The sequence below is a fragment of the Gossypium hirsutum genome, chromosome A07 (assembly GCF_007990345.1).
Source record: "Gossypium hirsutum isolate 1008001.06 chromosome A07, Gossypium_hirsutum_v2.1, whole genome shotgun sequence".
Classification (NCBI taxonomy): Eukaryota; Viridiplantae; Streptophyta; class Magnoliopsida; order Malvales; family Malvaceae; genus Gossypium; species Gossypium hirsutum.
Window position 1 is genome coordinate 9,502,361 of NC_053430.1, and position 15,187 is coordinate 9,517,547.

The 15,187-nt window shown below is 30.7% G+C and overlaps 1 protein-coding gene across 1 annotated transcript; it reads left to right on the plus strand.

Annotated features, from left to right (window-relative positions):
- The first annotated feature begins 12,846 nt into the window (after positions 1-12,846).
- On the plus strand, positions 12,847-15,187 carry LOC121232088 (probable UDP-arabinopyranose mutase 2). Its single transcript, XM_041117516.1, has 4 exons — positions 12,847-13,342; positions 14,026-14,276; positions 14,373-14,541; positions 14,629-15,187. The coding sequence occupies exons 1-4, from the start codon at positions 13,025-13,027 to the stop codon at positions 14,968-14,970; spliced, it is 1,080 nt and encodes a 359-aa protein (XP_040973450.1). The 5' UTR covers positions 12,847-13,024; the 3' UTR covers positions 14,971-15,187.

A 15,187-nucleotide genomic window follows, 5' to 3' on the forward strand; every position in this document is an offset into this window, starting at 1 on the left:
TAACAAAACAAACAAAAAAATATAACTAATCAAGGAAAAACATAACCAAATTTTCAAACATGGACAAATAAGAATTGATATAATAATACAAAAAACGAATAAATAATATGCAACAACAACATATGGAATAATATGAAAACCGAAAATGACACATAATATGCCAAACAATATGGAAACTAAGAACTGATATAACACACAATATACAAAACAATATGGAAACTAGAAGCCAATTCAAGACAAATTAAAAATTATATGAAAAAAATAAAAATTACAAAAGAATAATGTATGCTAAAAGTTGAAATAATTTACATGTATAAAAATAATGAAACTAATAATTTATGAATGATTATTGAAATAGATATTACGTAAGAAGAAATTTGGAGTAGATAATATGCAAAATAATTTAAAACAAAACATATTGATTTAAAAATGATGATATATATGCAAGAAAAACTTAATATAAATAATGTATATACGAAGATGCTAATATGTGAAAGTGTTTAAAATAAATAAAATATATAATTCAAAAATAAATTTAGAAACAAATTTGTTTACATAAATAAATTTAAAAGAGGGAAAAAAATGTATATATACATAGATAGATTTAAAAGAAAATATTTACATAAAACATATTCGAAAGGGAATTTAAATTTTAGTGTAAATTATGTGTATATGTATATGTAATAATAATGTATAAAAATAAATATCCTAAAAATCTTTAAAACATAGAATTATATAAAAGAAAATTTAAAATAGACAAATTAAAAAATAAAACAATTTTTTAAAAAAAAATATACACATGAAAACATGAAAATAATGAACTAAAATAATTCAAAAATCAATGAAATAGCATGTTAAAATAAAAAAAAAGAGCGAATAATGGGTTAAAAAGAGTAAAATAACTACATGGTACTAAAAAAACTCAATTGAAACAAAAACAGAATCAAGAGGATAATTTATAAATAAATCTAATTATCAAAACAGAATTAAAGACCAGAATTAAATGTGCACAAACAAAGAGGGACTATTAATGCAAATGTCTCGGGTCCCAAAACATGGCACTTAAGTGTGGACTAGATTGAAGCAGCGTGTAAATCTCAAAGAAAAATTTAAAAAAAACAAAGAAATCTAAACAGGATTTAATTGAACAGATCAACAAACAAAGGGGATCATGATAGAAAATAGACCAATTAAGGCGAAAAGGCATGGATCTGGGTCGCGAAGCGGGTTGACGCGAGGATCCTTTCTTTACCAAACGGCGCCGGCTTTGAACACATATATGTGCCAAAAAATTTTGCCCTAATAACCTCTGATTATTCTCTCAAAACAAATTTCAAAACCTTTTCTCTCAAAAATTTTCAAACTCTTCTCCCTCTCAGTTGACCGAACCAAAAGGTTCTTCACTCAACACCCCTTCACCTCCATACTTTGGCGGATCGCACCATACGAAAGCATGCCCGGACGTTTTGCTGCTCTCAAGCCACAGAATCCTCGCCTAAACTTCGATTACGACGAAGTAAGCAATGATTCGAAAGAGCTGATACCAAGATAAGTCCCTTTCTTTTTATTTTTTTTATACCGTAAATAAAGATCAAGAAGAACAAAGAAATAAAATCGAAAGAAATGTCAGATCTCAAAGTCACCTTTCCAAAATTGATTTCAAAAAGCCTTTTCTTCTATATTTATTATGTGTCGATGTGAAAAGGGGGAAAAAATCATCCCCTCTTAGATTACAATCGATTTTCTTTTATAACCGACCCACACTTGTTTGTGGAAAAATTATCCCCTCTTAGATTACAATTGATGTGCTGCCCATTTGCTGTAGCTTTGCTGTGTATTCTGTTATTTGTTGTTGTTTTTGTCGTTTTCTGCCGGCACTAGGGCTGTGTGGATGTACACAGGCGAGGCCGTTCGTGGTGTAACACCCCTATCCCGTAACCGTCGCCGGAATAGGACAAGGCGTTACCAGAAAATTTGGAAGCAGATCAAAACAGTAAAATTTTGAACATTTTTTTTCTTTTTCGTGAATAAAGATTGTTCATTTAATTAAATTTCTAAACACAAACAAAGATCAAACTTATAACTTATAAAAGTAGACTTCCAAAGGATGCCATATTCGCATGGCTTATAAACAATAGTTATGATATCATTCTAGTATAATATATCCTATACATGCCATAAGCTAAATCCAAATCACAAGGTTTTCATAATAGTAGATAGTGTGATGAAGTGCTGACGATCCCCGAGCTGGTAATCAGAGTCCACAATCTATAAAACAAAGACAAAAGACAAACGGAGTAAGCTTACATAAGCTTAGTAAGTCTTAAGTAAAACGATAATTTTGCAGAATCAAATTCAATTATCATTTATCACTCGATTTTTCTAATCAATGAAGTCAATCTAGAGCTCCATAACGAACTATAATTTCAATAATCACGTCATTTAGTTACCACAAATTATTTCATGATAATGACCAAAATGGTCAAATATTCGTATGCTCACAAGGCACACTTAGCTCATAATTACACTCCAATCTAAATGCCTCTATTATAGTTTAATCGAATACATTCTTATGGCATAACACATTGGCCAAATGTATCATAGTCACATGGATTGTGGTCACATTTGCATTCATACACTTATTCACATATGCATCGCTTTGTATACTTTTGATCTAATCCGAATTGAAAATCACATACGAGTACCTGATACATACCTGGCCAACTTAATGTACTGAACATCTTTAACTGTCGTTTCATTACTAAGCCTCATCGTCTTAGACCTTGCAGAAACCCCGTTTAACAATATCAAGAGATCTCACCATTCAGTCAAATAGTTCAAACCTCATGCACGCATATATAGTTTATCTATTTCTTCCAAATTTGATTCACATAGTCTTTCGCATCTAGAAACCTCATATCTACTTCTAATTCAATCAATCAAACTAAAACATAATACTTTTACCACGTTTAGTTTCCATATTTAGAAGCACATAGTAATATCATAATCTATCATGAATAGATTCATAGAGTCACTACTCATTTAGCATAACATATACTCTTTCAATAATCATAATCACTTGCTCAAACGTACTCGTTTCATGCATATACATGAATATATATATAAAAAACTTAATTCCTTATTTCATAATCGCATCAAAACTTTCGAGTATTTCAACGTGGCATGTATTGAATTACAGTATGGGTACGCAAAGAACCAAACATAAACCTTATCACATATACGTAGGTTGACAAAATACAATCCTTCCCTTGCATTTGTACATCTAGCCGAATACAATTTATTCTCAATTTATAAGGCCTTTTTGGCCGAATATGCACAATTACATATATAAATCTCAGCACATACTTTTCTTTACTTAAAGCTCATACGATAAATTTAAATCAAATACTTTGTCATACTAACAACCATTGACCGAATAGATTAATCCCTTATTCAAAGATATAATAATCATTCCCACATATGTATCATTCTTTAATACTAATAATTCACCGATCGTTGGCCGAATGTACACGAGTACATACATGAAAGCTTAGTATATACTACATTATACAAGCATACCAAGACTGATTAGGTCATCCTCATTTTCGCAATAAAATAATCAATCACGTATACATTTTTCTTGAATGCTAGTGATTCACTTTGAGGTAAACTTACAAATGAGGAGGTAATATGTATCTGAACATCTTAAATGTATAGTACTTACTTGATGGTAGCTCACTACGAACATTCAAGATCATAATCTTACTTAATTCACCAGCATTAAGCCTGCGGGACTTTAAACCCGGATACAATCCCAGCATGAAGCCGGCGGGTCTCTAACCCGGATACAATCTCAGCACAATTCATTTAATATATATTTATATTTTTACTAACTTTGGCCTCATTAAATATCTAATATTTCACACTTTTCACAATTGATCATTCGGCCTTATCACATATTCACTTACACATATATCACATTAACCATTCGGCATTATCACATGTATGCACTTTCACATTCATCACATTGGCCATTCGGCCTTATCACATATACACACTTTCACATTCATCACATTGGCTATTCGATCTTAAGCTAGATATTACGCCTTGTCATTTTATTTCGTCTTAGGTACAAAATCACATTAGTAAATTGATTCAAATACGTAAAATTTTTCGTTCGGCCTTAGAACATATCATGGCCACATCATATTTTTCAATTTAGCCATTTCTATAATAGTATCCATTAATCAAAACTCAAAATAGGTTTAATTACTTAGAGACTTACCTCGAATGTCGTCGAACGACTACGGATCGGCTATTTGGTTAGTTTAGCTTTTCCCCTATCCGAATTAGGCTCCTTAAGCTCTTGAGCTTAATCTAAAACAAATTTAACTTATTAAAATCCCATTGTGCTTGCTTATGGCCGAATACCACAAGAAATTTAATAGGCCATATAACTACTTTTAGCTTAATATAAAATAATCGTACACATCTTTAATCACCTTAAACAAATTATTAAGTATTATAGAAAATCAAAGCATACTCATCGTTAGCCTTATTCGGCCATCTCAATACGTTCTAAGTGACTATATGTATATACGTCTATACTAAAGTGCTTTACATTAATAACACCATATCAACAATGTATAATGCTGACCCCTTTAAACCAATTATCCATATAAATATTATTTGTACACATTTCCTTACCTAAATTTCACATTCGGCAACCACTTAATCAACTTAACAAATTTTCTATACTTTAAAACTACAAGTAAATATCATAATTTGTATCATTACATCGATTAAACTAAATCATGCATTAGCTTTTAGCACATTCGGCCATTAAAGAGACAACCCAATTAACATTCAAACCTTTTTAAGCTTAGATTTCCCAAGGCCGAATATCACATAAAAACCTTTAATACACATGCAAAGTTTACACTTTAACTAATTATACATATACTAATAAACCGAATATTATTTAAACAACCATTTGAATAATTCTTTATCACATGTTCACAATCGGCATAACCATGTTACAAATTTATATAATCATCAAACCATATACATGCCATATAAATCAAAAAGGAAATTTACAAAAGCTACAGGAGATAATCTGGATAGTGTGATCCTCAATGTTGATCCGATCCTCCGTATATTTTCACGTCAATCTATAAGAGACATTGAATACACTCAAGTAAGCTTATATAAGCTTAGTAAGTTCATAGGCATAAAACATATATCTTACCAAACATTCATACACTTATACAATATACACAATTACTAAGTTCACTTGTCAACCACAATAATTGGTGAGTTCCCTTGTATAAACTCACTACCACTTATCTATTTACTTTAATTCTTTTGGGCCCATTTTTTCCTTACCATTCTTAATCAAATTAGGGAACGGTTGCAAAAAATTGAGTACTTCACTTCCACTTTGCCATAGTATAACTATGGTCTTGCTTATGATCACTTATCACTTTCCGAAGCCATAGTCCTACCACGGTCTTACATGGATCACATTTATCACTTGTCACTGATCAGATAAGTGTAGCTAAAGCTACCACTTATCACTTGTCACTTGTCACTGATCAGATAAGTGCAGCTGAGGCTACCACTTATCACTTGTCACTGATTAGAAGTACTCAAATCAGACGTTCCGCTCAATTTGATCATTTATTCGGTTTTCGCATTGTTATTTTATTATCAATTCATCAATAAATATATCTCATCATACATTATATAATTCATAAAATTAACATTTAATCATTAACTTTCAGCCATATAAACTTACCTGAGTCGATTTGCAAAATTATGAAAGTTTAGAGAGTAATCAGCTACTTTTTCGTTTCTTCGACTTGTTTCGGGTTCTCGATTTGCAACAAAAATATGAAAAACCAGCTTAAGTAAACCCTTATATAGTGTTTTTGCTGATGAGAATGCAGAAAAGTAAAGAGAAATCTAAATAATTCCACTTTATCCTAGCTTTATTAAGTAAATTTTGCAATATTCCAATTTTGCCCTTAATTCTCCTTATTTTCTTGCTGATTTCATGCCCTTGTCGTCCAGCCCAAATAGACCTTGGGTCTATTTGCCTTTTAAACCCTCTTTCTTTTATCATTTAAGCTATTTAATCATTTCCCATAAGTTTACATTTGTTACAATTTAGTCCTTTTTGTTCAATTAACTATATCGGAACTTTAGAATTTCTTGACAAAACTTTAATACTAATTTATTAACACTCCATAAATATTTTTATAAATATTTATGGCTCGGTTTAAAATTTCCAAGGTCTTGATACCTCGTTTTCGATTCTAATTATTTTAATATTTATTTCTAGTACACTATTCACTATTTCAAAAATTTTCCTAACTTCACATTTAACTTATACTCACTAAATTAATAATATTTTCTACTCATTTTTCAGATTTAGTGATCTCGTATCACTGTTTCGACACCACTGAAAATTCAGGTGATTACACACACGGCCATGTCTCGGCCCGTGTCTCAAATTTTGTAGCTTACTAACTTATGTCATACAATCGTGTTGCAGGCCGTGTGCTAGACCGAGTAATTCACTAACTTGGGTCACACGACCATATCGCATATTGTGTATAACCTGCACCTAAAAAAAATGACACGTAGCCGTGTAGTCAGACCGTGTGTGTCACACGATTATGTGATAGCCTGTGTCTCAAGTTGTGTGCTCCATATAGCCTGTGTCTCAAGTTGTGTGCTCTATAATTAAGTCATAAAACAAGCCATTTTAAGATCAAATCTTGTCCAATAAGCTACACCAATTCCACACACACTCAAAGGCCTTAAACACACTTCAACAATACCAAAACATGCTAAAATCATCATATACACAACACATTTCCATCATTCAATCAATGTACCCTCATTGGTACCACAAAATATACATCCAAAAAGTTCAATCAATTGCCATTTTAAAGCACCTCAATTCATACTAATAAAATCCATCAAAACAAGGCTAATATGTCACTACTCAATCACCAAACTTAGATAAAATAGCTACCTAATATCAACCATTACCAATCCATTCCGCCATTCTAAATAAGTACACCAAAATGATCATTCACATGTAGCTTTTAATATATATACAAACCAATTACACCATATATTACAAAGTAGGTTTTAATATTTTATAACTTTGCATAATTGGGAGACTAAAAAAGAAAAGAAACATAGTTGGGTGATCTCTATTACAATTTACCCTAGAATAAATTGTGTTAACTATGAATTTATGCTTAGTTTAGTTTGTGATTTAATTCAAGTTTTACAGTTAATTTGATAAAAGTTAATTGCTAAATTAGTAGCTAATTATGAATTTTCATTAAATCAACTTTAAAATCTGAATTAAACATTAAAAAAGTAACATTTTTATTTTTAAATGCTAAAATTTATAACTTTTGTCAAATACAGTTCCCACATTAGACAAAATATAATATGAATATTAAAAGAAGATGTCAAACTTAAGTGCTAAATTATGTATTAAACTTGATATAAAATGAAAATCTCATTAAAAGTAAAAAGATATATTAATATGATGTACCCAATGGCCAGGCTAGGGAGTTGGGCTCGAGCCCCTTAAAATGAAAAATATTCTATTTAGACCTTTTATAATTTATAAAATTTTAAATTAATAATAATAAAATTATATTTTAACCCTCTAAAAATAATAAAAGTTTAACTAAATTTTAAAAATTATAAATATATTCCCTATTAAAATGATGAATATTTATTTTTATATAATTTTGACGTACCCAAAAAGTTTTTTATAACAATATATTTGTATTTTTTATGTTATGATAGTGAAACGCAAAAGTAACGTTTAATTGCAATTTTTATTTGGTTTTGGGAATACGAAAGCAACCGACAGCAATGATGAACCAAAAAGATATAACTGTTGACCTTCGTGTACAGATGTGCCACGTGTGCTTCGTTGGCCTAATCGCTAGACACACGTCGGGTACAATTACTAAAGCCAACGGTGACTTTAAAATTTTAAATGCGTCACCCACCCGCGCGTGCGAAGCACCCTTCAGACACGTCACTATCGTTTTTCCTTCATCGCTTGTTTATTTTATTTTATTTATTAGAACAATTTTCAAAAATTATATCACGCTAAAATTTAAAATTTAAATATTCCATTTATTGTATTTACGTTTTAATTATTTAACTTTAAAAAGTTACGAAATAGTCTCATAATTTTTTATTTAAGTCACTAAACTATTTAAAAATTTTTATTTAAATTATTTGGTTAATAAATTTCAAGTGATGAGTTGACGGTAAGTATGGTAGATTAATACCTGTTGATGAATAAAAAAATATAGCTCAAATTCAAATTGATCTAATGGTTAGTGTTGTAGATCAGAGAAAAAATTGTTTAGATTTTGGTTTACAGATTTTGGACGTTCAAAGTTATTTCATAAAAAATTAAATTAAACTATATAAAAGAATGAAAAAGAAAGCTTTTGATTGGTGCAAACGATTCAAACAGAGAAGGCTATACAATAACTATTTTAACAACCTAGTGATTTAAATGAAAACTTTCAAATAGTTTAGTGATCATTTTGTAACTATGTGAAGTTAAGTGACCAACATGTAAACGTACTAATAGTTTAGTGACTTTAGATGTAATTTACCCTAATAATAAATGTCTCCACCAATGAATTCGTGTTAAATAATACAAATTTCAATTGAATATTTGAAATAAAAATCAAACTAAATAATAATTAATATTTATCGCATTTTGTGAGCAAAAATCAAACTAAATAATAATTAATAATTATTCTTATTCTTATTCTTATTAAAAATTTATCTAATTTTTGTGAATTGTTCTTAGTCTAATTATTAAAATTATTTGACACACTATTTTTATGAATTGTTTTGTTGAACTGAAAAATGGCGGTTCAAAGAACAAATGAATAATTATGAAAAAAAATTGATTGATTCTTGTTTTTAAGGAAAAAAATATAAATATTCTGATTTTTAATTTTAAGTAATTTAATTTAATCTAAATAAAATAAATAAATCTTGATATTAAAATAATAAAACAATATTAAATTAAAAAAATACTTATTTAATATAGATTCTGAGCAAATAAAATACCATATAAAGAGTGATTGGTGATTTTTGTTTTATTTGAATAGTTTGTGGGCTTTGATTAATCAAAATAAAAGAAGCATATGTTTGTAGGAAGAGTATAAGAGACAAGAATATTCTTCTGCCCTGCCATGTTTGATATTATTAGATACTCACCTAATCGGCTAATCAAATACTAATATATTTATATTTTTAAATTAAAATAAATTATTGTGTCGATTAACTACTGATAAAATTATTTGTGTTTAAATCTTCAAGTAACCTAAACAACCCTACTCCAATTTCTCAATTAAAAAAATCTTTTAAAATGTTACATGGTTTAATATATTTTCTTAACTTATTTTAAAGTATTTAGTTGGTATATAGATTTCTTTAAAAATATTTATTTTTAAATTAATTTATATTTTTTAAATAATTTAATTTTTTTTAAATTTTGTTTACCACATATACTATTGAGAGGTTATCACATGTCACTATTAAATTAACAATCAATGTCATATCAGTACAAACTAATAATGTTAAGTGAATATATCAACTTGAGTAATAAAATACAACTTCACATTACCTAATTAAATAAAAAAATTCAAATACCAATTAAATACTTTTAAACACATATTAAACCAAAAAACTCAAGTTTACCCCTCTACCAACATCTAACACCTCGAATTACCATAGACTATGAAATTAGGATGGGCAAACGAATGGCCAAAAATAATCAAGTGGCATTTAATGTCATAAAGAAATTGTGCCAAAAACATTTAACAATCCTAATTTGTACCGAAAGTGGTACTTATTTACTACTTTTGATTTTTTTTTAATATAATAACATTTAAAATATATTTTCCATATTTACAACTTCAACTATTTTATGATTTTTTTTACATCTCACTAAGCATTTTCAAGATTTTAAAATGCTTAAAAATATGTTTTAATATATTTTATCTTATTTTAAATTTTTTTGGATTCATCAATTTAAAGTGTTTAAGATTATTTTAAAACAATTTAATGACTAAATATCAATGCCAAGGGTTTAAATATTGAAACATTATTCAAAATATCAATATATTGAGAAACCAATAGTCACAGTCAACTCTAGAAGGGAAAAAATTGATACCTTGCTTCATGGTATCGGTACTTAAGTGTATAATAGAAAAATCATTAAATTTTGCACACCAGATATACATTTAGTTGCAATTGATCCAAGTGACCACTATAAGGAAAATACAAGTGGACATTGAAAAGTCATCTTATCTAGAGAGATATCCACTATGAATCAATAGTAAATTATATGATTTAAGTTTAATTCACTCGTCAAGTTGCATCTCCGCTCATATATATTCAACTAGGATCACTCTCCCATTATGACTTTCCTTGGTGAAAGTATAGTTACACAATTCACTAATGTTACAATGAACAAATTGAATTCTCTCTAAATTCATACCATAAACAAAAATACAAGTATTCAATATACAGATCTTTGTAGCCCAAATCAATCCAACTAGTGTGATCTAATTTAATTACAAGGATTTCATCCATATCAAACACCATTGAGGCAAAAGATGATCTTGAGATATATTTTTCGAATTTTTCTTGATCACATATTTCTTTATTCGTGGAAAGATAATCACACTAAACTTCTTTAAGTTGTACTTCCTTAACTAAATTATTCCTCTAGTAAACCATAAAGTGTACTTCATAATATTCCTTAAGAAGATGCACAAAAGTAATCACAATAATTAGATCAAAATACACCAACAAAATAAGCAAGTTATAATGCTTAGTTAGTCTTCTTTAACTTTCAATTAGCATAGCAACCGACAATTATAACTGACACTAAAAACCACTTCCAAAGTTGCACAGCACTTCCATGTAAAAAGTTAGAGTGTAACACCCCTAACCTATATCCATCGCCAAAATAGGGTTACAAAGCATTACCAGAGTTTACAAATCAAATAAACAGTCATTTCAAAAACCAATCGAAATCAAACATATTGTCTCCTATGCGAGCCCTCGAGGCCCAAAATATACATTAAAAACAAGTCGGGACTAAATCAGGTACTCAATGAATTTTTCAGAAAACATTAAAATTTTTTCAAAGCTACAAGGATCACACGACCGTGTCTTAGACCGTGTGGACATTCGAAATAGGGACACACGGCCGTGTCCCAACTCGTGCCTGTGCCCGTGTAACTCCCTGACTTGGGCCACACGACCAAGCCACATGCCTATGTGCTAGGCCGTGTAAGCATATTCACTTGCACAATTTAAAAGATGCAGGGGACACACGACCGCATCACTTGGCTGTGTGTCACACACGGCTGAGACACACGCCCGTGTGGATGAAAATAGGTCATTTCCCAAACCACATTTCTCACCCAATTTGACATCTACCTAACTCAATATTTTTGCACATCAATAAGCCATAACATAAAATCTAGTTCTACTAAGTAATCTTCAATTCATTTTGATTTTCCTAGACCTCACCATCAATTACCCTTAATATATAATACAAAAGATTGAGATAAGTCTTTACAAAGTCAGCTCACATCTTATTGCAATTGCATATTTCAATATATATAGTAAATAGATGACACCAGGACTCTTGAAAACTAACATTGTTTGGTCCAATTTGTTTGATCCAATCTCTTTTCCAATTATAATATCGTGATTTACTGTTCAAAGTTCTCAAAAATATGCAAGTAGATAATTAAGATTCGTTGGCCAAAAATGCCAACAAATAATACTAGTTTTGTCATACTAACAACTATGTCCCAAGTTGCAATTTGACTTTGTATCTGGCAGGTAAATCTAACACTGACAATAACAACTACTAACACCTATATTTCTTAAAGGTATCAATACCTTCTTTAGAAGTATTGATACTATAGGTTGCAAGACACTTTTCAACACGATTTTTCACATTGTAATGACTATATTTTGATTCCAACGACTCCAAATGACTATAAATGAATTCCTTAATTTATAAGCACTTTATGAACATTACAAACAAAAAAATATATATATTCAAGCATCAAATCAAGAAAAAAAATTAATTAGAGCTTTATTTTCTTCATCTTTATCGTCATAATCTATTCTTTTTGTGAGCTTAAATTAATTTAAATTTTTGTAAATAAAAAGGATTGTTGAAAAAGTAATATAAATGACAAACAAGTTTTGGGTGCTCGCTCCGTGTAAATCATATGCAAGTTCTTAAACTATATTTATTTTGGTTTATGTTCTACCACATATGGACCTTATAAAGATTTATTCTAGTATAGATCTAGATATATTTTAGTTACCAATTTGATCATAATTTATAAAGATTAATTTCGATTATGGTTATTCAAATGTATTCTTTATAATTTTAATCCTAATAAATTATGTAATTTCAAACAAACTTACATTAAAGGTTAACACACTCTCTATTATTTTTTTCCATTAATATCTAATGCAATTATTATCATCATTCGTCCCTAAAAAAATATTATTATCATTCAAATGCTACAAAAATTAATTTTTGAATAGTAAATACACGTATATTGAAAATTAATGAAAAAAATAATGGTGTAGTTTGAACTCATTAAGTAAAAAATAATGAAATTTATAATTTAATTTATTAAACGAATTTTTCATCAAATACAGAAAGGATTTAAAATCCAGATTTTTTTTATGCAAATTAAATAACTTCCCCAAAAGAACATGACACAATGAATCTAGTGGAGCGGTTTTCCATACTTTCCAATTAAAACGCCACCTCATTTAGTTTGCACGTGCCACTCATGCTCTTTCCTCCCCTATACAAACCCCCCATTTCCCCCCTTTCCTCCCCTCTCACACTCGACCTTCCATCCCCTCTCCCTGCTTTGCTCTGAAAAGTCCAAGTTTTTCTCCAATGGCGACCGTCTCTCCAACTCCTCTGTTGAAAGATGAGCTCGACATCGTGATTCCCACGATTAGGAACTTGGACTTTTTGGAGATGTGGAGACCCTTTTTCCAGCCTTACCATCTCATCATTGTTCAAGATGGTGATCCTACCAAGACCATCAAGGTCCCTGAAGGCTTCGATTATGAGCTTTACAATAGGAACGACATCAACAGGATTTTGGGTCCTAAGGCTTCTTGTATCTCTTTCAAGGATTCTGCTTGTAGGTGCTTTGGGTACATGGTTTCCAAGAAGAAATACATCTATACCATTGATGATGACTGCTTTGTAAGCTCAACCCTCGTCTCTTCCCTCTTCCCTCTTCCCTCTTCTATTTTTTGTTTTTGAATTTTGGGTTTTGGTGGGTTTCTCCGAGAACAGTCTTCATTTTAAAGATCTGGGTTTGATCCAACTTTTTTAATACTGTTTTACTTTTGGTTTTAAGTTTCGGATCTTGATGTATGGATGTTTAGATCTTGACTTTGTTTTGGGAATCTTGCATTTTGTTTGCTGTTTTGGTTACTTTAAAAAGCTGTTTTCTTTAATGTAGTTTCCTATCTTTTATTTGCTATTTGGATCTGCAATTACATAACATCTTTTGATCTGTGTTCCATGGTATGTTTTCAACTCAATTCCTGCTTTGGTTTGTCCCAAATTTAGTCATTTACCAATGAAATATAAGCCTTAGCAGCCTTTCCTAATAATGTTATGAAACATAGTGTTTTCTTCTTTTTTATTGTCTTTCATGTTTGATTTGTAAATCTTGAAATGTTGGTCGATTTTTAGATGCATATTATGTGTGTCTAATTGTTTTGGAGATGATTTTAGACCTTACATTTTAGAACGTGGTTTAGATTTAGCTGTATTTTGATGCATTTTCATGAGATCTGAGAATCAAATGTCTGGTAGTTTATATTCAATACATCGGCAATATACGAAAATCGGAAGTTTGAGGGGTTCCGGTTTTGCAGGTTGCTAAAGATCCATCTGGCAAAGACATCAATGCATTGGAACAGCACATACAGAACCTACTGAGTCCATCCACTCCATTTTTCTTTAACACTCTTTATGACCCATACCGATCCGGTGCTGACTTCGTTCGTGGCTACCCTTTCAGTCTCCGTGAGGGTGTTACCACTGCCGTCTCACACGGTCTCTGGCTCAACATCCCGGATTATGATGCTCCCACACAGCTTGTCAAGCCACTCGAGAGGAACACCAGGTATATATATACAAGTATAATCCTCCACATTGTGTGCTACATATATGTCTACTCATTTGAATGAAATCTAAAATCATATGTTGAATTCCATATCAGGTATGTCGACGCTATAATGACGATTCCGAAGGGAACCTTGTTCCCCATGTGCGGAATGAATCTGGCATTTAACCGAGAATTGATCGGCCCTGCAATGTACTTTGGACTCATGGGAGATGGTCAACCAATTGGACGATACGATGATATGTGGGCTGGCTGGTGCACCAAGGTATCTTATCTTATCTTTCACGCTAGCGTCTACTCAATCTTTTCTCCCCTATAAGCTTATGATTAAACTGCATTGTTCGAATACCAGGTTATTTGTGATCACCTCGGATGGGGAGTGAAGACCGGACTTCCCTACATTTGGCACAGCAAAGCGAGCAACCCGTTTGTGAACCTTAAGAAAGAATACAAAGGAATTTACTGGCAAGAAGAGTTGATTCCTTTCTTCCAATCCGTTGCCCTTCCGAAGGACTGCACCACCGTACAGAAATGCTACATCGAGATCTCCAAGCAAGTGAAGGCGAAACTCGGCAAGGTCGATGACTACTTCAATAAGCTGGCGGATGCTATGGTGACATGGATTGAAGCTTGGGATGAACTGAACCCATCGGGCGATATATCCGCCAAGATTCCTAATGGTGCTTCCAAGTGAAAACACATCATTGTGTTATTTTGCAGGTTGGAGGGAGATACATTTATATATGTTACTACATATCTCATAGTTATATTTTATCATATTTACTGAGCTTAGATGAACAATAAGAAATTTATGGTTTTATGTATTGTATTAGACTTTGAGAGTTAGCTTCTACAGTTCTTAATTCAGATTATTGCATTTCAATTAATTAAAATCTCTTTTGTTGGTTTTA